The 24,788-nt window shown below is 35.2% G+C and overlaps 2 protein-coding genes across 3 annotated transcripts; both read left to right on the top strand.

Annotated features, from left to right (window-relative positions):
- The first annotated feature begins 10,460 nt into the window (after nucleotides 1–10,460).
- LOC106664567 (SIFamide-related peptide) lies at nucleotides 10,461–12,399 on the top strand. Of its 2 annotated transcripts, none has more exons than XM_014390408.2 (3): nucleotides 10,461–10,554; nucleotides 11,905–12,068; nucleotides 12,245–12,399. In XM_014390408.2, the coding sequence occupies exons 2-3, from the start codon at nucleotides 11,936–11,938 to the stop codon at nucleotides 12,334–12,336; spliced, it is 225 nt and encodes a 74-aa protein (XP_014245894.1). In that variant the 5' UTR covers nucleotides 10,461–10,554; nucleotides 11,905–11,935; the 3' UTR covers nucleotides 12,337–12,399. The 2 variants fall into 2 exon arrangements, with proteins under 2 accessions (XP_014245894.1, XP_024081846.1); XM_024226078.1 differs by lacking the exon at nucleotides 10,461–10,554 and adding an exon at nucleotides 10,893–10,913.
- Nucleotides 12,400–14,524: 2,125 nt separating this feature from the next.
- On the top strand, nucleotides 14,525–24,196 carry LOC106664632 (nuclear pore complex protein Nup107). Its single transcript, XM_014390543.2, has 15 exons — nucleotides 14,525–14,819; nucleotides 16,448–16,633; nucleotides 17,969–18,123; nucleotides 18,187–18,363; nucleotides 18,426–18,677; nucleotides 18,733–18,902; nucleotides 18,957–19,196; nucleotides 19,275–19,524; nucleotides 22,336–22,532; nucleotides 22,590–22,788; nucleotides 22,843–22,980; nucleotides 23,047–23,220; nucleotides 23,296–23,421; nucleotides 23,480–23,581; nucleotides 23,638–24,196. Exons 1-15 carry the CDS (start codon nucleotides 14,705–14,707, stop codon nucleotides 23,983–23,985), a joined length of 2,829 nt encoding a protein of 942 aa, XP_014246029.1. The 5' UTR covers nucleotides 14,525–14,704; the 3' UTR covers nucleotides 23,986–24,196.
- The last annotated feature ends 592 nt before the right edge of the window (nucleotides 24,197–24,788 follow it).

The following is a 24,788-nucleotide window of genomic DNA, read 5'->3' as shown; positions in this document are numbered from 1 at the left end:
CAAAAAGCTGAGTCCGATCACTGATATCGCCCCAAAACTGTTGGAGAAAAGAAAATAAGAATTGTGTCCTTCAATTTCGGGAAAAGACCAAAGGGCTTTCATTAACACCGAAGATTGCCAGTTGTAAATATTGCCTAAGAGTACCAAAATACACTTCTCACTATTGAGTAGTTATATGACGTCAAGAAGTGTTTGATGAGCATATTTATTGCGATTTTTACGGTATGAACAACCATGCAACAACTCCAACAAATTAATTAAAGAAAAGAAAAATCGGGATCTGATCGAAATTAATTAAAGCAATAACCTTTTAAAATACATGTATTAAAATTAAAACATAAAATATAAGCCTCCCTCCTAATTTACAATAAAAAAAGAGGTGCCTTATAACGTTGAGTAAGTGATCCTTGCTCGTCCTTTCAGGTCTCAGCTCGCTCTGAGGAGCCTGCAGTTGTGGATTAGCTTATCCTAAGCCAAAGGATAATCCTTGTAGTTAAAAATATTTTTATAAAAAATCCCCCCTCCCAAAAAAAACTAAAATAGAAAAAAGAAAACCGAGCTTTACTACCAATATTTATTACGGTCTTTCCGTGGATCCTCTTCACATCCAGCAACTCGTGTCACTCACGAGTATGAACATCCATGCAACAATTCAAACAAATTAATTAAAGAAAAGAAAAATCTGGATCTGATCGAAATAAATTAAAACAATAAACTTTTAAAATAAATGTATTATAATTAAAACATAAAATAAAATAGTGATCAGTAATATATTTATCTCCTTGCTAATTTACAATTTAAAAAAAAAGTAAAAAAAATTAGAGGTGCCTTCTATAACGTTGAATAAGACTCGTCCTTTCAGGACTCAGCTCGCTCTTCCCAGTCTTGAATGGGGGTTAGCTTATCCTAACCCAAAGGATAATCCTTGTAGTTAAAAATATTTTTATAAAAAATCCCCCCCCCCAAAAAAAAAGAAAAACTTAAAGAGAAAAAAATAAAACCGTAACAATATATCTGTGCCACAACTCAAACAAATTAATTAAAGAAAAGAAAAATCGAGATCTGATCAAAATAAAGTGATCAGTAACATACATATCTCCTTGCTAATTTACAATAAAAAAAAAAAGAGGTGCCTTCTATAACGTTGAATAAAAGGTCTTGCTCGTCCTTTCGGGTGTCCTGCCGAGCCTTGATTGGGGATTAGCTTATCCTAACCCAAAGGATTCTTTTTGTTTAAAAAAATTTAATTCCCCCCCCAAAAAAAAACAAAAAAAAACTAGCTCTACTACCAATATTTATTACGATTTTTGCGTGGATCCCCTCACATCGAGCAACTCTAGTCACTCACGAATGTGAACAAATATCTGTGCACAACTCGAACAAATTAATTAAAGAAAAGAAAAATCGGGATCTGATCAAAATAAAGTGATCAGTAATATACGTATCTCCTTGCTAATTTACAAAAAAAGAAAAAAAAAAGAGGTGCCTTCTATAACGTTGAATAAGAGGTCCTTCCTCGTCCTTTCGGGTGTCCTGCCGAGCCTTGATTGGGGATTAGCTTATCCTAACCCAAAGGATAATGTTTTTTGTTAAAAAAAAATTAATTCCCCCCCCAAAAAAAAAACTGAAACAGAAAATAGAAAGCCAAGCTCTACTACCAATATTTATTACGATCTTTCCGTGGATCTCCTCCTCATGGAGCAACTCGTGTCACTCATGAATGTGAACAAATATCCGTGCCACAACTCCAAGAAATTAATTAAAGGAAAGAAAAATTGGGACCTGAAAATAAGTATTAAAATTTAAAAAATAAAATAAAGAGATCAGTGACAGCGTATCTCCTTATCATTTACAATAAAAAAAATAGGTGCCTTCCGCAACGTTGAATAAGAGGTCCTTCCTCGTCCTTTTGGGTGTCCTTCCGAGCCTTGATTGGGGATTAACTTATTCTAAGCCAAAGGATAATCCTTGTTGTTTAAAAAATTTATTTACCCCCCCCCCCCACAAAAGAAAGAGGGAAAAAAGAAAGCCGAGCTCCACTACCAATATTTATTACGATCTTTCCGTGGATCCCCTCACATCGAGCAATTCGTGTCACTCACGAGTGTGAAATAAATTAAAACCATCACTTTTTAAAATAAGTGTATTAAAATTAAAAAAATAAAATAAAGTGATCAGTGACAACGTATCTCCTTGCCAATTTACCATTAAAAAAGAGGGGCTTTCTATAACGTTGAAAAAGGGGTCCTTCCTCGTCCTTTCAGGTCTCACAGCTCGCTCTGCGTAGCCTACAGTTGTGGATTAGCTTATCCTAACCCAAAGGATAATCCTTTTAGTTAAAAATATTTTTATAAAAAATCCCCCCCAAAAAAATAACTAAAAGAGAAAAAAGAAAACCGAGCTCTACTACCAACATTTATTACAATCTTTCCGTGGATCCCCTTCACATCGAGCAACTCTTGTCACTCGCGAATGTGAACAAATATCTGTGCCACAACTCGAACAAATTAATTAAAGAAAAGGAAAATCGGGATCTGATCGAAATAAAGTGATCAGTAACATATTTATCTCCTTGCTAATTTACAATTAAAAAAAAAGTGGTATGTTCGATAACGTTGAAAAAGAGGTCCTTCCTCGTCCTTTCAGGTCTCAGCTCGCTCTGGGGAGCCTGCAGTTGTGGATTAGCTTATCCTAACTGAAAGGATAATCCTTGTAGTTAAAAATATTTTTATAAAAAATCCCCCATCAAAAAAAAAGAAAAACTAAAAGAGAAAAAAAATAAAACCGTACCAATATTTATTACGATCTTTCCGTAGATCGCCTCCACATCGAACAACTCGTGTCACTCAGGAATGAACAAATATCCGTGCCACAACTCCAAGAAATTAATAAAGGAAAGAAAAATTGGGACTCATTGATTGGGTTCCTATGCCACAGAAAATTTCGGGTCCTATCAGCCGTATAGCAGCCCCTTTTCTTGTAAGGTGTCCGCTTTCTCGTGGCTTTCTACTTCCATACGTCCTGGGACCCAGCAGAGGCTGACTTTGTGCTGCCTACCTGATATGTTTAATTTGGTTTTGCAATTCAACACCATCTTTGAACTAATTATGCATTAGCTTAGCGTTTTGATGGTTACTTGGCTATCTGACATGATAGGTATGTTCTTGTTCTTGAACCGAATTGCGTAGACCACAGCTTGGAAGATACTGGTGTATTTTTCCATGGGTCCTGAGTATTTGGTTCTAGGACCGAATATCCTGTACGTTCTTGAGTTCTAGATCCGTCTGTGTACCAGAAAATGGTGCCGTTCTTAAAGGAGGTGCTTTCCTCTCGTTCCAATCTTTTTCGGTACCTAAGTTTGTTTGGAAGTTTTGATTAAATTCAAACATCCTGTTGATGTCGGGGCAAGGAGGTATTCAGGCTTTCGTCAATTAAGGCGACGTGGTGGGTTGTCCGGATGGGAATGTGTAGAGAAAGCTCGGGCAGTAGGGTTAGGATGGATTGAGAGGTCTTTGTGAAACTTTTGGAATCGGTAACGGATCAGTTCGTTGACAAAAGTAATGTTGAGACCGTTGTGGATATTGAGGTTAGTGTCGTAATATGGAGCTTTGACAATTTATCTAAGGACTTTTGACTGGAAGGATTGGATGCGCTGGATATTGCATAGCTTGGCAGAACCCCAGATCCACCACTCCGTGTCCAAAATGGTCGCATTAAAGTCTTGACGTTAGTTTAGTTTTGATGGTCAGGGCAGAATTTTGTCCTAGAAATCTTCGTAGTTGACCAAGTCTTCTGTTGAGTATCTGTCTCTTAAGTCTTGTATGGGGATTCCACGTCAATCTGCTGTCTAGGTACAGTCCTAAGTATTTGACTTGACTGGCCTTTGTTGTTGAAGTACAAAGGATGGCAAGACTGTTCTTAACATAAATGTACATTGAATACATTTTTCTTCATTCTGTTTTGCCTTCCACTGTTTGCCCCAGTCTTCGATAAGTTCAAGGTGTTCTCGGATGTTGGAGGGAGCTTGGAAAAGATTCGAGGGAGAGGACAAAACTGTGGTATCGTCCGCGTGATGACGGTATTAGAGTGACAGGTAGGTCAACATTATAAATGATATAAAGTATAGGACCGAGAATTTTCCCTTGTGGGACGCGGGCCTATTGTGGAAAAGACAATTTATTTCGTATCCATCATCTACGCTCCCAGGGCTGACACCGTCTATAAAATACGAAGGAGTTTGCCGGGAAGTGTTCAAACACCTACAAAAAGATAATACGCATGGGCAAAATTGAACATAAGAAACACAATTACCCGACGCAACGCAACTCGACGCCTTATCTCGTTTTGCTCGGGTAAGAAAAACCACCATCAAGACCTTACACCAAGGAGCCGCTGGCAAAGCTGTGAGGCTGGCTAATAACCTGAAGCTGGCCAGTGAGTTGTAAAAAAACAGGGGAGCACCACAGATCAATTCAGGTCGAGATGCAGTAGGCTTTGTGGCTGCCTCTTTTACCCCTACCCCTATTCCAAGTAGAGCTAAATAAGCCAATGCAAACTGCTTTCAAATTTTTTGAAAGGAGGTGTGAGGATAGATGTCTAGGTGCCAATGGGTCTTTTAGGCTGCATTGGAAGAAAGGGAGGCTATCATCACCAGGAAGAAAAAAACCTGCTAAAACTTGTAAATATTATAGAAATAATAATTCGATTCACTTTTTCTCCACCATTTACAAAAAATTTAAATGTTATTTCCCAATTATGACCGGTTGAACGTTCTTCGTAAAAACCAAATACGCTTGAATTAAGTTGCGCCATCGTCTTATTTTCTTCTGACACCGTTGAATCGAGTCGTAATACTTTTTTGATCATTTAGTGCGAACAGATAATAGTTAATCGTCCAGAAAATCGTCTAAGCGAATTGCAAAAAGCTATCCCCCGTATTAAAACGGCACGTATAAAGGTTAATAACTTACTTTCCAGTTTTTCTCCACGGCCATGTGAAAGCTTAAAGCGAAAACTGAAAGTGTTTAATCTCATTATGCACAGATCACAATTTGCTGTAACATCCATGTGAGGAGAGTCGTTTTTCTCTGGAGGGTCGAGAAAATCGAATTTGTATTCAATCATAGTACCAATAAATTGGCAATAATTTCGACCTATATTGGATCTCTCCCGGCGTCATAATTGCCTCTATATTAATATTGGATTTGAGGGCGTCAGTGACACGGCTTATCGAAGTTTAAACAAAGAATAGTCACTCTTTTTCATGAATAATCTCGTAAAAATGTTCTCACTTAACCACTTTTAACATTAATTTTCATTGTGAGAATCGGTGTGCGAGCAGCGTCTTAACTTGCAAGAAAAAAGGCTCAACAATATTCCTTACACAACCAATACTTTTTTATGTATGTATTAAGTACACGTCATTACGATTGTTGGCAATAAAAATTATCAGTATTTCTGTCGTAGCTCCAAGACTTAAGTGAAAAGACAAAACTTTAAAAATCCAGCTGTACTACCCCTAAAAAACCTACCCCTTTTTGAGTTGTGACAGTTTTTTTTGCATATATTGGCCCTCGATAATTTAAGTGGGTTTGTTTGCTCTAAGTGCCGTAAGGGTATTTGTTTCTTTGTGATTGTAACACACCACATATAAACCTAACCAACCTTACCAACACTGTTAGATGATGTTCTCAGCAAGAACGACAATGAATGATTCTCCAGCTTGATGGATGCCCCACAGGTTAAACGTTATTTGAATCGTCACTTCCGGGATAGGTGGATGGGACCTGATGGTTTGTTGAGGTCTCCTCGGTCACCCGATTTAACTCCAGCTGACTATATTCTATGGGGCCATTTAAAAAACAGTGCCTACGCCAATCATAACCCAGCAGCCTAAGTTAAAGAATTGCGGCAAAGGGTCGAAAATGCTTGTCAATCCATCTCCCCTGACTCTATAGTCCTGAGATAGAGTGGTGACCGGTGAAGGGTGGTTAAAAAGAGCAAAGCTTTTTATCTTTACGAAAGGCAGGCAGTTTGAACATAAATAGAATAAATAGCAAACCAAATGACTATTGTTTTTTTTTTTGGAAACTTTTGGCACAGCTTTGTCATTTTCTGACCAATTTAAAATCCTCTACTGCACCATTGTTTTCAGCATAAAAAACCTTTAAAATGATGTGTCATTATGTATATGATCTTATTTGAAATTCTGAAGTTAAATTGGGCCTGAGGTGTATAATTCTTCTAAAAAAAAAGGTAAAAATTTGAAACTATACTAAAATATCAAACACTTTTTTTTTATATCCTTATTGGTTCAAGAGAAATTCAACCGACCAATCCGAAAAAGACACCCTGTTTTACAAAACTATCGGCTTCCTTTTCAGTTACAAACGAGTTGATGAGGCCAGGAAAGTGGTTGGGTTTCCGTATGGGAATTATTATTTATCAATACATCAAATTTAACGGATATAAAAAAATTAACATCAGTCTCCGTAATTAATCCATTAATCCAAATCATTAAAAATTAAGTTTGCTTCAATTTAGCGAAACAATCAGACTCCTCTAAATTTCACCTTTTCAAACAGCTAAATCATAATAAAAAAATAAATAGAGCTAAATTCTAGATAAATAAAATCACGAAAATAAGTTTATTGTTTAAGTCTGCAAATTCGTTGTTTCTGAACTACTCCACTTAAACTTTTAATCTTGCGTACACATGCGATTTTTAACGCTAGAGAAAACGAAGACAAAATGTACCCTTTTATGGAAGTGTGTCATATTATCTAGTGTTGTTAATGTTAGTGTTATTAAGTGTGTCATTATTATTTTTTGACCAAAAAATGTAATTTTCAATCAACTTTCTCGTTTTCTTTAATGGCCTTATGACATTCCATATCAGAGACAGAACGCTCATAGGTAGATTAATATTTTTGTTGGGAAAGAAAAGCGAGAAAGAAAATTCCAGAAAAGACAGGGGATTTGAACCCACGACCGTTTATGAGGCGAGGGTCGTCTAACAAAACTGAACACTCGGATACAGCACGTACACAAAGCAGGTACTCTACGCATATATTGTTTATTTTATCTATGATTTTCTTCTAAATTATCTACGTTTTCTTGTTTTAATTTAAGCAGGGTGTTTGTGTATTTTTTTTAACAACATACATATATGCATGAACCAATCCCCCAGTACACCGGCAAGCCTCGAGACACCCACCCCGGATGTTGGCTGTCCGGAGTCAGACTTTAGAAATTTTAACCATCCAGCCTCCGAGGTTGGGCTCCAGGAGCTATCAACAACCAGGTCATTTCAGCCCCCAAAGCAATCCGTTCCTAAATCCAAACAAATTCACACTCTCAATAAACATTCTTTCTTGTTTACATACGAATCACTCAGTTAGGGTTTTGGAGTATTCGATATTCTGTTATCGGTCCTCTATACATTCAAGCTAATAAATACATTCATTCCCGACACACCTAGAGACCCAAAACTATTAGTACTATATACAATAAAACAACCTTGTTTACTCTAAGAATCGGAACAGGGGACCCAGATAGCCAAGGAATTGCACCCTTCAATTAGGTAGGACACATTGAGCAACCTTTCTTTGCGGCGGGATTTGGCCCAAAAGTTCGAGTTTCAACTTCGCATGGCCAATTCTTAATCAGGCGAGGCTGATTCTTCTCCGACGAATCAGATCCTCCAAAGGTCAGTGCTCTTCATACTCGAATGGTTCTGGGCCGATGACATCGACGCTGCCACCTACTTTTATCATGATATTTATTGCATTTTTAGCAACAGAGGGCTGGATCACAGTTAAGTCCGAAGGTTAGTGAGGTTGGGAGCGACCTTGAAGTGGACGTACCTCGATGACAGAGTACGTCTGGGAGGACTCAGGGCCCAGGAGTCGCCCAGATCCCTGCCCTCTCTAAAGCCACAATGGTCGCTGTGCACGCGCTGGTCGGTCGCAATAAAAATAAAATAAAATAAAATAAAATACAAAATAAAATGCAAAATAAAATAAAATACTAACTTGTTAACTGTGGCTTGATTTTCTCGACGACCAGGGAGGAGAGCCGTTTAATAGATAGAACCTGCAATAACTCTGGCCAAAGATAAAACAGAATCCTAGTCTATTAATTACCTTCGGGGCTCCGTCCGAACCCTGTGTCGCATTAAGGATGCGGGAGGAGACACTCGCGTTATTTTGAACAAACAAAACGAAACAAAAGAAAAAAAATGCTTCTTGAAAATAAGAGAAAAACTGAAAGAAAACTAAAAGAAAATCACTCTTGGAGGCTAATTAATAGTGGACTGTATGGAAGCGAGACGGTAGCGAACAGGACTAGAGCAGGACTAGGCAGCAACAGGACAGGATTGTGGGGAGGGACCAGAGCTAGGATAAATTCTAGATTAGCGGCATTTTGGAAAAAAAATAAACAATCATAATTCGCGATTTTTGGCGCGAACATACCGCCCACCAAAATTATAATTTTCCATCACCAATTTCTATTTACAATATTTACATGTACTAAGAGTAGGGATATTATTCCTTAAGAACGCTTGGTAGCGGGACGAGACCAACAAACGAGCGGGTTGTCCCTGAAGCGGTTCGGACAACGGCCATACGAAGAATTTTGTCCGGTCCAGGAAGCAATTTAACTATTTGGCCTACGGGCCATGACAAGGGGTGAGAGAGGACGCCTTTTACAAAAACTAAATCGCCTTCTTTACGCGGGGTTGACTGGCCAGACCACTTATTGCGCTGCATTAAGTGATTCAGATACTCTCTACTCCAACGTCGCCAAAAGGATTGAAACAACTGCCTTTGTTTCTCCCATCGAGTTTTAAGGGTTTCGTTTTCGAGGTTTTCAGGTTCAGGAGGCGATAATAAAGCAGCACCGGTTAAAAAATGTCCGGGAGACAAGCAATGGGTGGATTCAGAGGGGTCAGATGATTGTTGGCACAGAGGACGACTATTTAAGGCCGCCTCGATGCCAGCAAACAATGTACCTTACTCTTCAAATGTCGCGAACAGTCGCATACGGGTCTGAAATCGGAAATCGCTCGGACATTCTGCTGTACTAGCCTTTAAGGATAGCACCCGAAAGCGGATGTCTCGGTTTGGCCAGGAACTTTAGGGCAATCATCAGAATCAGAACTCCCAGCTCTCAACACAACCAAAGGGCTTGTTTTAAACGTAGCGGAGACCACTTGAAGCCCTTGATAGAGCATATCGAGGTTCTGCAGGCGCGTTTATCCATGCCATGCAACTATAAAACAAAGTTATGGTCAATCACAATTATTATCTCTAATTCACTACTTTCGTGGTCCGCTTGACCAATTAATACATGACAATTAATTCAGGCTTCTAGTTGAGATGAAAAAAAGTTAATGGCACGAGCGGGATTCGAACCCACGATCTTCGGCTATATACGCCGCTGCTCTACCACTTGAGCTATCGTGACCTATNGTTGAGATAGGAAGTTGATGTCCGAGTGGATCGAGGTCACGATAGCTCAAGTGGTAGAGCAGCGGCGTATCTAGCAGAAGATCGTGGGTTCGAATCCTCCTCGTGCCATTGACTTTTTTCATCTCAACTAAAAACCTTAATTAATTGTAATGATTTAATTGGTCAAGCGGACCACGAAATTTGTGAATTTAAAGAACTAGTAAAATATTTTGTACGTTCAAAATAGTTTCATTTCTTTACTTATTTAGAAAGAATGTGTGTGTGTGTGTGTGTGTGTGTGTGTGTGTGTGCTGATGTTAGGGTTTAATGTTTGAGATTTGAGTAGAATTTCTGTTTATTTTTTATTTAGCCTTAGAATGTTAAATTTATGTAGCTGTTATTCATCGCAACAAAAACTGATTTGTTGAATTGAATTTGATCGTATATCAAATTTTGTTTGTAGTTTATTTGCGCTCTGAGAATGGTACGGTGTGGTACGACATCTGTTAGAAATTGATAAATCATCAAGATTTCTTTTCATAAATAAAATTAGATTATTTCTCGTTATAATAATCTTACTAACTCTGATTAATTACGGTTTATAAAAGAAAACATTGTACCTTATCTGTAATTACGTGGAATTTTTTTTACGTTTTCTTGTTATAATCATTTACGATATGCATAATAATTAATAACTAGTAAGACGCTTTGTTAATAACGCCAAACAGCTTAAAATGATTTAACATTTTAATCGATTTTTTTATATGAAACTCTTGTAACAATAATTGATTTCTAAAAATTCAACTTAGAACAAGAGCCAATTAAAAAACAAAATTTTTGTGAGATAATATCCAAAATTTGACTAGCTTGTTTGTTACTCAATCAATTTGACTATGCTTCTTTCAATATATTATTACTCCAAAGATTTCCTCTTAAAATAACATCATTCGATTTTTTTCAATCTCGCAGGGATTGGGCGGTACCTTGGCCGCAATTAAGGGCTGATTCCAGAGCTAATGCTGTTATCCGATCCGAGGTGGGTGCTATATAAAGTCCCGAGACTTTACCGGAAAGCACCAGTCTGTCCTGACTATTCAGAAAGGTAAGTACACCCTTTGGAAAATTTATATCAACGGCTAAGACATAATATAAAGAAATGTTGTTGATGATGATGATGATGATGCTAGGAAGCGGGGTTTGTGCTCACCAAGCGCTTCAATCTTCTGGCTATCTTTTCAGAAGCATCATTGGTTATAGCTGCTGCAATTTCATTCGGTTACTAAGCATTCGAAGATGATATGGGTATCTTTGTATCTTCCTCCTCATTGTATATTCTGCACCATTATAAATTTGCCCATGTTATGTAGATGTTTTCTTAAAAATGCCAGTGACCGGTTAATAGTCCTATCACTCCTATGATTCTGACCCTCTCCAATTGAAGCAGTGAGTTTGCTATTCTTGGTAAGGGTTGTGTTATCACTTTGTCTAGAGCCCTTAGAGTTTATCCACTTCTCTTTTTTTGCATTTATTCTATGTTGGAGGGTTCTGTCTATTCTTTTTGTTACACCAAGTATAGGTTCATAGCCTATACATGATCTTGCAGATCCTCTCCTCTGGCCAGAGTGTCTGCTTTTTCATTACCCAAAATTCCTTTGTGTCTTGGCTCCCTAGCGTTTTGCAATCTGTATACCATATCATTGTAACTAATTTTCTCCTGTGTTCTTCCTCTCCTTTATAATCTGTTGAGACTAATGGATGTTGTAAAGATGTTCAATGTCCAAGAAATTCTTATGCTATTTCCTGGATGTTCAGCGAATCCTCCAGTTTTCACGAGCCTTGGTCTCTGAGGTTATCAGGACAGCCCCTTTTTCTAGTTACACATTCCTGAACCGAGGTCCTTTGTAGTTTTTGCAGCTCCAAACCTTAGCTAGGACGGCTCGCTGGACGGCCCTGCCCTGATGGGCTGTTAATTCTTTGTCTGGGTATTTCTCCAACACCACGGCCATTTTTAGTGCTTTGGGTGCTTGCTGATATATTTCATTGCCCTTCCCACCAACTATGTTCCAATGGGGGATGGTATGTTCCATATAGGTCACCTCAATTTTGTTTTCCTTAGTACATGTCTTAAGAGCACTGCCTCTTGATGATGGGATGCTACCCAGTGACTTGTACCTTTTACCATTTTTGGCTGGCGTTGGCGCTGGTTTTTGGGGGGCCTCGAGATGGAAGAGACCGGAGGTGAAACATTAGGATTTTCTTCCCTTTACGGTTTCTTTTCAGGATTAGCTCCCTCTTATATTTAGCTCGTTCGACTGTCATTTTAGGCCTTTGAGACCCTGAGATATTCTTGGGAGAAAAAATTATATAAACGTCCAGAATTATAAGGTTTAACCAAAAAACAATTTTAAAATGTCCATTCTGGAAAGATTTAATAAATAAATTATTTTATTAGGTTATTTCTGCAGTAACAGACGAATTTAAACATGAGCCGAGTCATCTTTGCCAGCTGCCTTCTCCTCGTCATTTCCTTTCTGGTTTTTGACGTGGCTACCGCATCATACAAGAAGCCTCCATTCAACGGCAGTATCTTCGGAAAACGCACTGGACCTCCAACTGGTAAAATCTTTAGCTTAAATATCAAGTGATTGGTTATCGGTCGATCAGAATTAGCAAATATACTTTTTTCTGTTCCTTTTAAAAAGACCTTACTAAAATGATTATTTGAACGTATTTCAAATATGACACGCAAAAATTTGGCATAGGACAGAGTTCATATAATTTTTTGTTTGTAGATTATGAAACCGCAGGAAAGGCACTTTCTACAATGTGCGAAATTGCTTCAGAAGCCTGTGCAGCATGGTTCCCAGTCCAGGAAAATAACTAGAATCTGTATTTAGTTATATCAGTGTAAATGTGAATAAAAATTAAAACTTAAAAATCAATACAATTTTGTTCTATTTCTTACTCTACCACTTCTCCTTAATCGGATGTATTGTTGATTTATAAAATTTCCTCTTAGCAGCTTGTTCGGACAATACCTGATTCACAAACAGCGCCACAAATACAGTATATAAGTATAATATTTAGTCATTAAGGTACGCAATAGATAAATGATTCTTGAAACAAAAGTTAGATGGATTTCGTTCTGCCAAAGCCATGTGAATTTTATCGAACAAATCACACAGAAAACATGATAGGTGGCTTTTATCCTACGCCCAATTTCAACAACAAAAAGATCAACATGCACTTGCACGTAGTTACAATAAATATAATAGAGCGACAATTTAGCATTTAGCGATATGTTGATAGATCGGTGGTTTTATTGAAACAATCACAGGGAAACAAAGCGGAATCATCTGGTATAAGAAAGTTCCCGCCAACGGGAAACAGAGCATGCGAGGTATAGGAATTATTCCAAAGAACACAATACATCAAGAATCGTCTGAGCAAGCCTAAATTAGGTGTGATGAGTATATCACCATTTACTCTAGCACACTACAGCAATGAGACGTCCAGCGACATCTACGCCTCCTGCGCCAAGGCAGGAAACACTTAGATGGAATTTCAAAGGATTCCCTTGGTCGGGTTGGTTCCAGTTGATCTGGTGGTTCCAGATCAGTTATACACTAAATAAGAGGAAACACTGTGTTTTGGAAGAATACTTCTCCTCATCGTTGTAACAGAAAGAGTAAAAACTGGCCTTCTAGTGTAAAGCCCTGTTTCTCTAAAGCACCGAAGAACTCTTCCCAGTGTAGAGGATCAGGTTGTGGGTTACGGATTTGGACCAAGCTTTTTTAATGAGTCTACATTCCATAATATCGAAAACGCATAAGTGGCGGATACGTGTGAATAGGTTCGGTTTTGCCAAGACATTTTTTGAAAATTGAAAACAAAATTCAAATTCATTAATTTTGAAGCCGGAGAGATCAAATATAATTCTGGTCGAATGAATTTATTTGTATTGTATAAATTGAAATATTAATACAACACGACACACAAGAATGACACACCTACATAGAAAACAAACACTTTGATCCCTGAAGATGATCTCAATAAAGATCGAAACGTTGGCACGATAAAGAAAATGTCTTTCTAAAACCTACGTCACACTAGACCGCATCTCACGTCCTCCTAATAATCAATATTAATAAAAATAATAATCAATAATAAATAATCAATATTTATAAAGTAAATTTAAATAAATGAGCATAAATTGTTATTTATAGATTAAAGCCTATTATTTTTGCTGTAATAATTTCTTTGTTGGTTAACATAAAAACAAAGACGACGCAGAGTATTATAATCTGGTATGATTTAAAAAGATAAATCAATAAAACATTGCTTTTTTGCATATTTGAACAAACATTCTGTGAGGAAAGTAGATTAGAAAATTGTCAAAACTTAGATTTGAGCTCTTCGGTTAGAGGAGAGGTAGGACTACTAACCGGTCACTGGCATCTGAAAACACAACATGGGCATATAAAACGATGATCCCATCTGCAGATTATGCAATGAAGAGGAGGAAACAGCCACCCATATCATCTTCGAGTACAAAGCAACAGCTCAATGGAGATTTAATTACTAACAACCCTAAAATACGAGAAAAACTTAGGGAATCAAATTGTAGCAGCGACAGTCAATATTATGGTTGTATGCCCGAATTGTTTAATTCCTATCCAATTTGATTTCTGGAACCTAAATGAGCTTTTCCTAGCCTCTCTTTGTATAAACATTTCCAGTGGAGGTAGGTTTAGCAGAGTTTCTAATGCATTTGTAGGGGTTGTTCTCATTGCCCCTGTGATACATAGGTTTGCTAGTATTTGTATGCTGCCTAATGTTTGGGTAGCTACTTTTTGTTGAGCTTTTTTTCCACCAGATTAATGATCCATTCTGGGTCTTATTTTTGCCGTGAATAGCCAATAGGCCATTTTCGGTTTTAATTCCCAAGATAATGGATTTACTTTTAATTATTATTGTACCTTAACAACGTAGAGACTTTTCATTTGAAGAAATTTTCTTTTTATGACGTCACATAGAAACGGTTTACCTTGTCCTTCTATGCTTCATACTGCAACCTACTCAAATGGATAACCTGATTAAGCGGTAAATCGAGCCTAGTAGATGAACGCGTTGTACTTACTATTAATTATTTTTTATAAAGTGTAGTAGTTAGACGTGTTGGGCCGCAATAATTTAGGCCTATTTTGTAAAATTTGTACTTCGTTTAGTTACGATTTTATTGGCTTTACAAAATGGAATGGCACAGCAACGTTGAACAGGAAAGGGAGGAATACATATCTCCTGGAAACGTTCAACAATTTCGTAAGCATAAATCGAATTATTCCATGGGCAGCATTCCCAGCATGGGTAAGCTTCGTTATTGATTTATTTAAAAAAAATCTTGTTTAAGAAATAACCGGTGGTAGAAACAATAATAAGTACCAAAAAACCTTTAACACAGCAGGAGTTTTTAACCCATATAATTATTTCAAAAGTTGAGAACATACAAACCGTTATTACATAGAAATGATGAAGGTGAGATGAGAATGTAGATTCTCATCATTCTTTCATTGCTAAACTTTACAAATCTCTTGTCTATGATATCATAGCCCCTCAAAAATTTATACTATCCGAACATGGTTTTCAACTTAACAAATCAACCACGTCAAATCTGCTGTTGAAAATTCTATACTAAATGCTTTTTCCTACAATAAACAAATTGATGTACTTTGACATAAGTAAGGCTTTTGATTGTGTCAATTCTAATTTGCTTTTATCGAAATTAAATGTTCTGGGCTTCCGTGGGCCCATATTGTTGTGGTTTCATGGTTATTTGCATGGTAGACAACTTCAAGTAAGAATTAATAATTCCTTGTCTGAATTTATCAACACAAAATCTGGAGTGCCGCTGGATTCTCATTTAGGCCCTTTATTATTTCTGATCTTTATTAAAGATGTTGCTAAATTTCTCCCTCAGAAATTAAAATTCTTGCTCTTTGCTGTCGTCCAGCCGTACCATATAATTAATAATGATAATGGCACAAAAATACTTTAAATTGCTTTTTCAAATTTTATTGATTGGTTCTCAAAAAATGTACTTAAACTTTAATAACAGCTTTATGATGTCATTTTTTTATATCTAATAAAAAAGTTAATTCATCCTATTCTGGTTACAAATTGCAACTACAAACTGTGGCCACATTTAAAAAATCTTAGTGTGGCATTAACTCATTCCCTTGAATTTTGTCAGCATGTAACCAATATTACTAATAAATTTTTACTGTTTGTGATTCGCAATACTCAACTCTGCCTCATAATTCGTAGTTGTTTAGAGTATGCTAGTCCTATCTGGTCACCCTATCAAAAGTATCTTTGTACCAAACTTAAATTTTTAAGAATGCTCCTTTTAAATTAAAAATCCCTTCTGCGGATATTTCCTCCGATCATCTATACTTAAGCCTTATCAATAGTAACATTAATAGCCCCCAATTTTAATGTCAGCTCTCACAACACTCAAAATTCCCTTCTCAGTCCAAACTCAAAAATATAATTACTTACTTCATTCTAGCACTTTTAGAATTTTAACTTTTGGTAATAAGCAGTCTACAATTGATATGTTCAACACAAACAAACTTGCAATAAGGAAATATTTTCTCCGACTAAACAATTATTAAATTCACATTCGTAATTTCCATCCAGTAGGGCCATGTAGTACTATATTATTCATATTCTAGGCATAAACTAAATAGACTGCCATCAACCCTCCCAAACCATAAATTTATGCTATGAAAGGTATAGCTTGGGGGAAAAAGGGTTTTAAAAAAAATTCTGTCACCAGCACTGATTTGAATCATTATTTAAACACACTTGTTTAGGTAAATTTTTTAATATATAATTTCCCTAATACTTCATTTATAAATTTTTCATACAACCTTTTGTTTTTTTAAAAGGATTATTACTTTTTACTTTTATTAATTAATTATTTTATTTTTTAGCGGGTAACATGATGTCGAACACATTGGGTTTTTCTGATGTAGAATTAAGTCCTAAGAGACGGAAGAAAATGAAAAAATTGAGGATGTCAGACTTCAACAGCTTATCGATAACAATCAACCCTGATGAACTGTCCGGCCTATTGGACACTACAATGTCAACAATGATGACCACTATAGTGAATTACTGTAAGCAACAATCCTACTATTTAAAGAGAACCTTTTACGTTTTATAGAAAAACCGATTCAAATAATATGTATGACCTTTTATCAATATTGTGCAATTGAAAGTTAATTGTTTATATTTCTGGTGAGATGATTTGGTGAGAAAAGTTGGTCCAATTTAATTATATCGAAAACCTTTTCAAAAATTACGCAGTCAGATTACTTAAAATCTGGTGGAACTTTTTTAAGATGGTTGACGTTACTGGAGACAATTTTTTGCATACAAGTTCCACATAATAAATGAAACTATTTAATGTCATTTTTCAATACATGTATTTTAGAACCATAGTTAAACATTAACTGAGATATTTTTATTCATTTTTGCTTTGATAGGGTCTTCTGTTAAGATTTAGTCTACCCACTGAGGCCAAATGCCAAGTTAAAATTAACGATAATTAAATATGAAATTTTTCCACTGTTTACTTATACCACCATCTATTTAATGTCATTTTTCAATACATGTATTTTAGAACCATAGCTAAACATTAACTGAGATAGTTTTATTCATTTTTGCTTTGGTAGGGTCTTCTGTTATGATTTAGTCTTCCCACTGAGGCCAAATGCCAAGTTAAAATTAATGATAATTAAATATGAAATTTTTCCACTGTTTACTTATACCACCATCTAATGTTTATTCTCACTCTATAAAATGGCAAGAAAATTCATTATTGTCTATGCAGATAGAGTTAAAAAAAAAAAATTAAAAAAATAAACCTTGATTCTCTAATTTCTTTATTCTATTTATTTCTCCGGTCTTAAACTATTACATGCCATTAACTCCCATGAAGAGTGGTTTGTGGTTTGTTTAATAATTGATATAAAAAAGAGGGCCTCAAAAAAAAAAAAAAAAAAAAAAAAAAAAAAATCCATACATAATTGACCAATTGACCATATTGATTATTTCAATTAATTTTTTTTATCTTAGGTCTTGGTTGAGATGGAAAAGTTAGTGTCACAATTTGGATTTGAACCCACAACCTTAGAGAACTTAAAGCCACAATAACTCAATTGGTTAGAGCAGCAGCGTATCGAGCCGAAGGTCATGGATTCGAATCATGCTCATGTCACTGACTTTTTCATCTCAACCAAGACCTTATATAAAAAGGATAATTAATAGAAGTGTACATTATGTTTATGCTATACTATATAAGTACATAAAACCTTGTGTGTTGGCAATATTATAATCAATGAAGTTGTACTGAGTTGGAATTATTGCTAAAAAAAATTTAAAATTTAATTTTAATAATTTATGAAATATTTATCTTTTATACATTATTTGATCTGATTGAACATTTTTAGCATCGGATAATTTGTTCCTCCAGTTTCAAACAATATTTCAAACCCAGGGGGACACACAGCAAGTGTTTGATGTAATATCTAATTTCATTGAAGTATGTACAACAACTATTGAATCAATATCATCAGGAAGAGGGTTCACAGATCAACAAGGAAACGTAACTATCCCAGAAAATATCGAAGAAACGTTTTGGATTATTAAAGAAAATAATTTATTTTAGGATATATCATGGCTAGTTCAAGAGAGAAATACTTGGAGATTACTTTTTGCTCTATACAAAAATAGGACTACCTATCAGGATGAATTTAATGAAAATGTTAATATGGGATTTAATAGTCCGTTAAGTGAAAAAGATATAATTTTAAATTATTATCAAAATAACAGTTCCATTAGAGAGGTATATTATTTTTTATATTTATTTTTAATTGAACCGTTATTTGATTTTCTTGGATTTTAAAGGCCCAACTTGTCATCGATTGGCTGGAAAGGAATGCCAGAGATGAATGGGAATTATTAGATAGAGATGATATTGCACATTATACTGATATGACGGTTGCTTGGGAAAATACACTTTATCAATTGCAAACGTCGAATATTGCCTATAAGAGCACGAGGGAAATTGTTTCAAGCCTTGACCCAGATGCTCCTCTCAGGGAAAACAAACCTTTACACGATTTAGATATGGATGATGAGAAACGCCTTTTAAAACAGGTATGAAATGATAATGGTTCGAATTATGTTGCATTATTTTAAATACATATTTTAGGTATTTTTTGAAATTCGGCGAGGCCAATTAGACAAAGCGCAAAAGCTTTGTATTCACTGTGGTCAAGCATGGAGGGCATCTACTCTAGACGGTTGGAGATTGTTCCATGATCCAAATTATTTAAAACAAGATAACAATGAGAAACTTCCTGTCGAAGGAAACCCTTTGAGGTATATTTTGGCCTTTCTAATTCTACATCCTGGGTTTAAACAATTTTTTTTTAGGGACATTTGGAAATTGTGTGCTTGGAGGATGTGTGAAGATCCTCGAGTGTCTGAAGATGACAAGGCGATTATGGGTTCTTTGTGTGGCCATTTGGATTCAGTTTTGCCGCACTGTACCAGCTGGGAAGATAAATTGTGGGCATATACTCGAACAGCCGTCGACATTTTAGTCGAAAGAGAAATTAGAGACAATTCGTTTAAAGATTACATAGATATGCCTGTGCAGTATTGGGGTTATTTGTGAGTGTCTATAATTTCATTTTGAATGTAATAAATAAATGTGATTATAAATAAATTATTGGTCAAATTTTATTCTAGGAAAACAATGGAAGGGATTCTCAAAGAAATTGGAAATACCGGTGAAGGTAGTCGGCCTGATAGGATAATACAGGAAATGATAATACTCGGATCACCGGGAGAGTTACTTGTCAAATGTTCCAAATGGTTGGAGGAACAGTGCCAACCTCAGTTTTTACGTTTCATCACACATTTGGTACTCATTTTAAGACTCCTCGGATATTCCACTCCTGAGAATTTGGGCGATAATGTCATCAAAGCGTATGTCAACGTGAGTTAAGAATAGTGACATTAATATCACACATTTTATAAAACATTTTTTTTTTAATCGTCTCTGATAAGTAAAAAAAGAAAATCCTGTCATGCAGGAAGTCTTAAAATCCAACTACCCACTCACTGAGTATCAGATGAGGGGTCAAACTGCTTTAAATACTTTCTTTTATAATATTATCAATTAAAAAGCAATGGGCTATGTTGGGATTCGAACACAGAACCGCTAACGTGGAGAAAATCAGAATAAAAAAAATTTCATTGAAATTATACTCTGATGTAAAAAATAAATACGACAATACCCTCGAATTTTAATTTATTTACATTTATTCATATTTTGCTTACTAAAAAGAGAGGTTTGGTTGTAAAAATAAGAGATTAAAAAGAAAATGTTTATTACCTATTTCTTTAAAAAATAAATTAATTTAAAAAATTACTCAGTGACAAGGATTTCACTATTTCGAGACTGTTTTTTACAGGTAGGACACAAATAACCCAAAAAATCGAAAAAAAATTTATTGTCTTTTTTGATGTAAAAGGCTCGTTTTTTTACGTTTTTTTTTCAAGAAAAAAAAAATCGAAAAAAAATTTATTGTCTTTTGATGTAAAAATCTCTTAGAACAAGTTTTTTTAAACTTTTTTTTTTTTTTTTTTTTTCAAGAAAAACCCCAAAAAAATAGAAAATTTTTTTATTCTTTTTCGATGTAAAAAGCTCATAGGATAAGTTTTTAACTTTTTTTATTCCAAGAAAAACGTAAATAACCCCCCAAAAAATAGAAAAAATTTGTCTTTTTCAATGTAAAAAGCTTGTAGGACAAGTTTTTAACTTTTTCCTAGAAAAACGCAAATAACCCCCCAAAAAATAGAAAAAAAGTATTGTCTTTTTCGATGTAAAAGGCTCGTTTTTTTCAAGAAAAACTAAAAAAAAGAAAAAATCGAAAAATTTTTTATTCATTTTCGATGTAAAAGGCTCGATTTTTACGGGTTTTTTTTTTTTCAAGAAAAACAAAAACAAAAAAATCGAAAAATTTTTGTCTTTTTCGATGTAAAAGGGGCTCGTTTTTTACATTTTTCAAGAAAAACAAAAAAAAACCCAAAAAATATAAAATTTTTTATTCTTTTTCTATGTAAAAGGCTCGTTTTTACTTTTTTTTTCAAGAAAAACAAAAAAAAAAACCAAAAAATTTATTGCCTTTTTTGATGTAAAAAGCTCGTAGGACAAGTTTTTTAAAACTTTTTTTTCCAAGAAAAACGCAAATAACCCCAAAAAATAGAAAAAAAAATCGCATAGACTTTTTCAATGGAAAAGGCTCGTTTTTTACTTATTTAAAAAAAAAATCAAAAAAAAAAAAAAAAAAAAAAAAAAAAATGAAAAAAATTTTAGTCGATGTAAAAGGCTCGTAGGACAAGTTTTTTTAAAACTTTTTTTTCCTTTCCCCCCAATGAAGACAGATTAATTGTGGAAGTCTAATTTAAAAAATAGTCAGTGTGACCTTTGGTAGGGCAGATGGCACTCGGGTGTTGTGAGGACCAGGGGTAGAGCGGCATATGTAAGGACCTCTGAACACTGATCAAGTCTCGGACTTGTGAGCAATGTGTGCTGGGAATTTTGAATATGCAAATCAAATTTCAAGGCAAATATAACATCAAGTAGTTGCTGTTTATATACGTTTTAGTTAGTAGTCATAATTGACCATATTAATTATTTAAATTAATTAATACTTTTTATGTAAGGTGATGGTTTAGATGAAAAAGCTGGGGCGATGGGTTCGGAAAAAAAAATTTTAAAAACTTTTTTCCCCTTTAATACCAAGTAGATCCACCTGTGGCACGAATCACATCTTTCTTCTATTTCTTCTTTACCATTTTTAATGAACAGTCATTTCCAACTATTCTAAGGTGTTTGATTGGGTTTAAATACTGGACTAGCTGGCCACACATGAAGCACCCAATTCCAACCTCAATCATGTAGACATCCGCAATATGTGCTCTATGCAGCCTTAGCAACAATCTCACCGATGTGGAGGGGGCAAATGGCATGCACTGCATGTTTGATTATGTCTTGGAAGTACCTCTGTGAAGTTTGAGATCCTTGCACAACAAACAGTTCGGTGCCACCTCAAAACATCAATGACCCACCATGGAATACCACCTGAGGAACCGTACATCATAGGTCGTACCTTTCTCCTTAGCATCTCAATATGAAATTCTGCCCATATAAAAATGGCCAACTCTTACATCATCTTTAATCTTACAATGTCCAATCCACACGTTTCCGTGCGAATTGAAGCCTGGTCGTTTTCTGAGTTCCACAAGCCGGCTGCCGGGCCCTGATTTTCGTAAAGGTTTAAGAATAAAACCAAATGAAATCAATGAAGGAAAAAATATCAGAGATTAAAGAAAGAAAAAAGAGAAAAAAAAACTGAAAGCCATCTTTAGATATAGCAGAATGGAAGGGCATAATGCTGTTTTTTTATGCAAATGGGATTAGTCAGTACAAAAGTAAACAAAGGAAATAACAAATGCATTACTCACTGTTTGTTTTGACTATGATAGCTCCCAATTACCTGTAACTAAGAATTCTAAATTAAATAAATTGAGTGATGCTTTAAATTTGCCCATCAGTGAATATGCCAATCGCATATTAGAGGTTTCTCCTCACATGAAAAAAAAGTATGTTTGTTAATGCAAGATTTGCCATTAAATTAATGACAAAACATACGTTTATATATTTTTTCCAAATTACTAAACATCAATTTATTTCGAAATTTCGGATTATTCATAATTCAGATTAACTTTTCATTTCCTTTAGGCTCTGATACCAGAAGGAAATGTGGATTCAATCGCGTACTACTGTTCTCTTTTACCCGAAGAAGATCAAATTGAACAGTACGCGCAATTCATGGAAACGGTCACAGATTACGGTGAAAGGCAAGAGTGCTTAACTGCAGCCGAAAAATACGAAATGAACGTACCAATTATAACGGAAAAAGTTGTAAAGAGTATAAGGTATGCCTGTTATAAATTAAATTTTTTTTCACAATTTTAAAAATATTGAAATTAAAGGAGTCGCAAGCAAGATGTGGAACTCAGCGAATCGTTAGCCCACGAAGCGACTCAAGAAGACATGAACAAGATATCAGCGTTGGATTGGATGATATTTTATCCGCAGCAAAGAGCCGAGGCTTTATGGGAGTGCAATGCGTTAATAAGGGAATTCATTGCTCTCAAAAAGCTTTCTACAGCGAGAAAGGCTTTCAACAAGGTAATGACTTCTTCCTTAACTTTAACTTTTACTGATATCACACATTGGTTGTAGATTCCTGAAGGATCGCCAGAATTAATCATGGAGCAATATAGATGTGAGGTGGATGACCAGGGTAGAGTTACAAGACATAATTTGCCTCCGAAAGTGGATTCATCTCTTAAAGAATATCTTTGTTACAAGGCTTATCTAGTATGTTGTAATATTTCTTAAAAGGATCTCTTTTTAAAATAAACTAAATTACGTTTATTGCTCCAGGATGCACAAGAAGGCTTCATCCACTGGTTTGAACAGTTCCATAATTCTAAACCAAATCCACCTGTGAGTCAGGTGAGGAAAAATTTTTCAGAAACAGTAGCATACGAGCACAAGTTAAAAAGATATCATGAAGATTTGGCAATTTGGAATGATCGTATGGCACATGAAACCAAGGTATAACTTCATATTATATCATTTATTTTTCATTGATTGTAAAATATATGTAAATTTCGTGGTATTTTTATGTAGATCGTGAAAGCACAGTTGTACAATGTTCTTTTGTTTCCTGATGGTGGGTGGTTGGTGGACACATTGTTGGATGACGAACCTAGGAAATCACATTTACAGTGTCTAAGAAAACTTTGCATACCACAGGTTAGAAAAAACACTTCGGTATGATTTTAAAGGAATTTATAATTAATTTTCTGTGAAGGTATTCATGCTACTCTATAAAGTTCTGGATAGTATGGGATTGCATGATGAAGTAATGGATATAGTTTCTCTAATTATTGATGAGAGTCATCAACACTATAAGGTAAATTATAAATTAATTTTGTTAATAACCCGGTTAATGAATTGGAATTGTTTCAGTCATTTTCAAAAGAGAACTTGGATGAGTTCATTAAAAAACTAGTCGGCACTTCGATCAGCCTGATACAGTTTGGCAAAGATCCTTTTGGAGAAAAAGTCGAGAAATCCGACATTTCAGCACTGCCCATCTTGACGTCTGGCACCGCTTGTAAGGAACGAGTCCTTCAGGGAAATACATTCCTTAAAGAATATGTCGGGAAAATCAATAAAGAAGAAAAAGACCGATGGGAACCACCAGAGGATGCTGATATGATGGAAAATGAAGACGAAAAAAAGTTGTCCCAGGAAGCAAGCGAATTAACAGAGGATGAATCGAGTGATCAGAGTGAATTTGAGTCATTTGAATAAGAACACATAAGTCAGATAATTTTAAAATGATTTGTATAGGTTGAATTTTTACCGTATTTAATAATTAGTTATTGTTTTTAAACAAGTATAACATGATTGTTTTCTCTTTTTTCTGTAGAAGATTTCAGAATGTTTTCTTCTGGATATATGGTTCCAGTTGAGATATGTCATGATGGCATCTACTAAATGTAATATATTTTTCAACTTTTCATTAACTTTATTTAAATTACCTATTAAAATTGAAGCTGCCAGAGCAGAAAAAATATATTATTACATTATGTTTCAAATTAAAATGACCATAGCCTAAGGCGAATCAAGAAGAAAAGTGCAAAACTGATAAAACAAAATACTGAAAGGACACGAAGGTAAAACGGAAATTTCCCCTATAAGTGCTCTTACTCAAAGTAAAACTTGCAACTGCTCCTATTGTCAAAATAGAAGGAAATCCAATAAAACCAAATGGTAAGGTAAAATGTTTAGGGATAGAGCTTGGAGAAAAACTAAGCATAGCTCATCAAAGCAAAATAGAAGGGAATCCAATAAAACCAAGTGGTAAGGTAAAATCTTTAGGGATAAAGCTTGGAGAAAAACGAAGCCTAGCTCATCAAAGCAAAATAGAAGGAAATCCAATAAAACCAAATGGTAAGGTAAAATGTTTAGGGATAAAGCTTGGAGAAAAACTAAGCCTAGCTCATCAAAGCAAAAAGCTATTGCGACTGTTTAAAAGTGTTAAACTGCAGACAGCGACATACAGAGGTACAACCGGGGATACAAAGTTAAAAAATAACCAAAAATACAGTACA

The sequence above is a fragment of the Cimex lectularius genome, unplaced genomic scaffold, assembly GCF_000648675.2.
Source record: "Cimex lectularius strain Harlan isolate CLEC.00 unplaced genomic scaffold, Clec_2.1 scaffold112, whole genome shotgun sequence".
Taxonomy (NCBI): domain Eukaryota; kingdom Metazoa; phylum Arthropoda; class Insecta; order Hemiptera; family Cimicidae; genus Cimex; species Cimex lectularius.
Note: the sequence above shows the minus strand (reverse complement) of the source record. Positions and strands in the feature narration are given on the sequence as shown.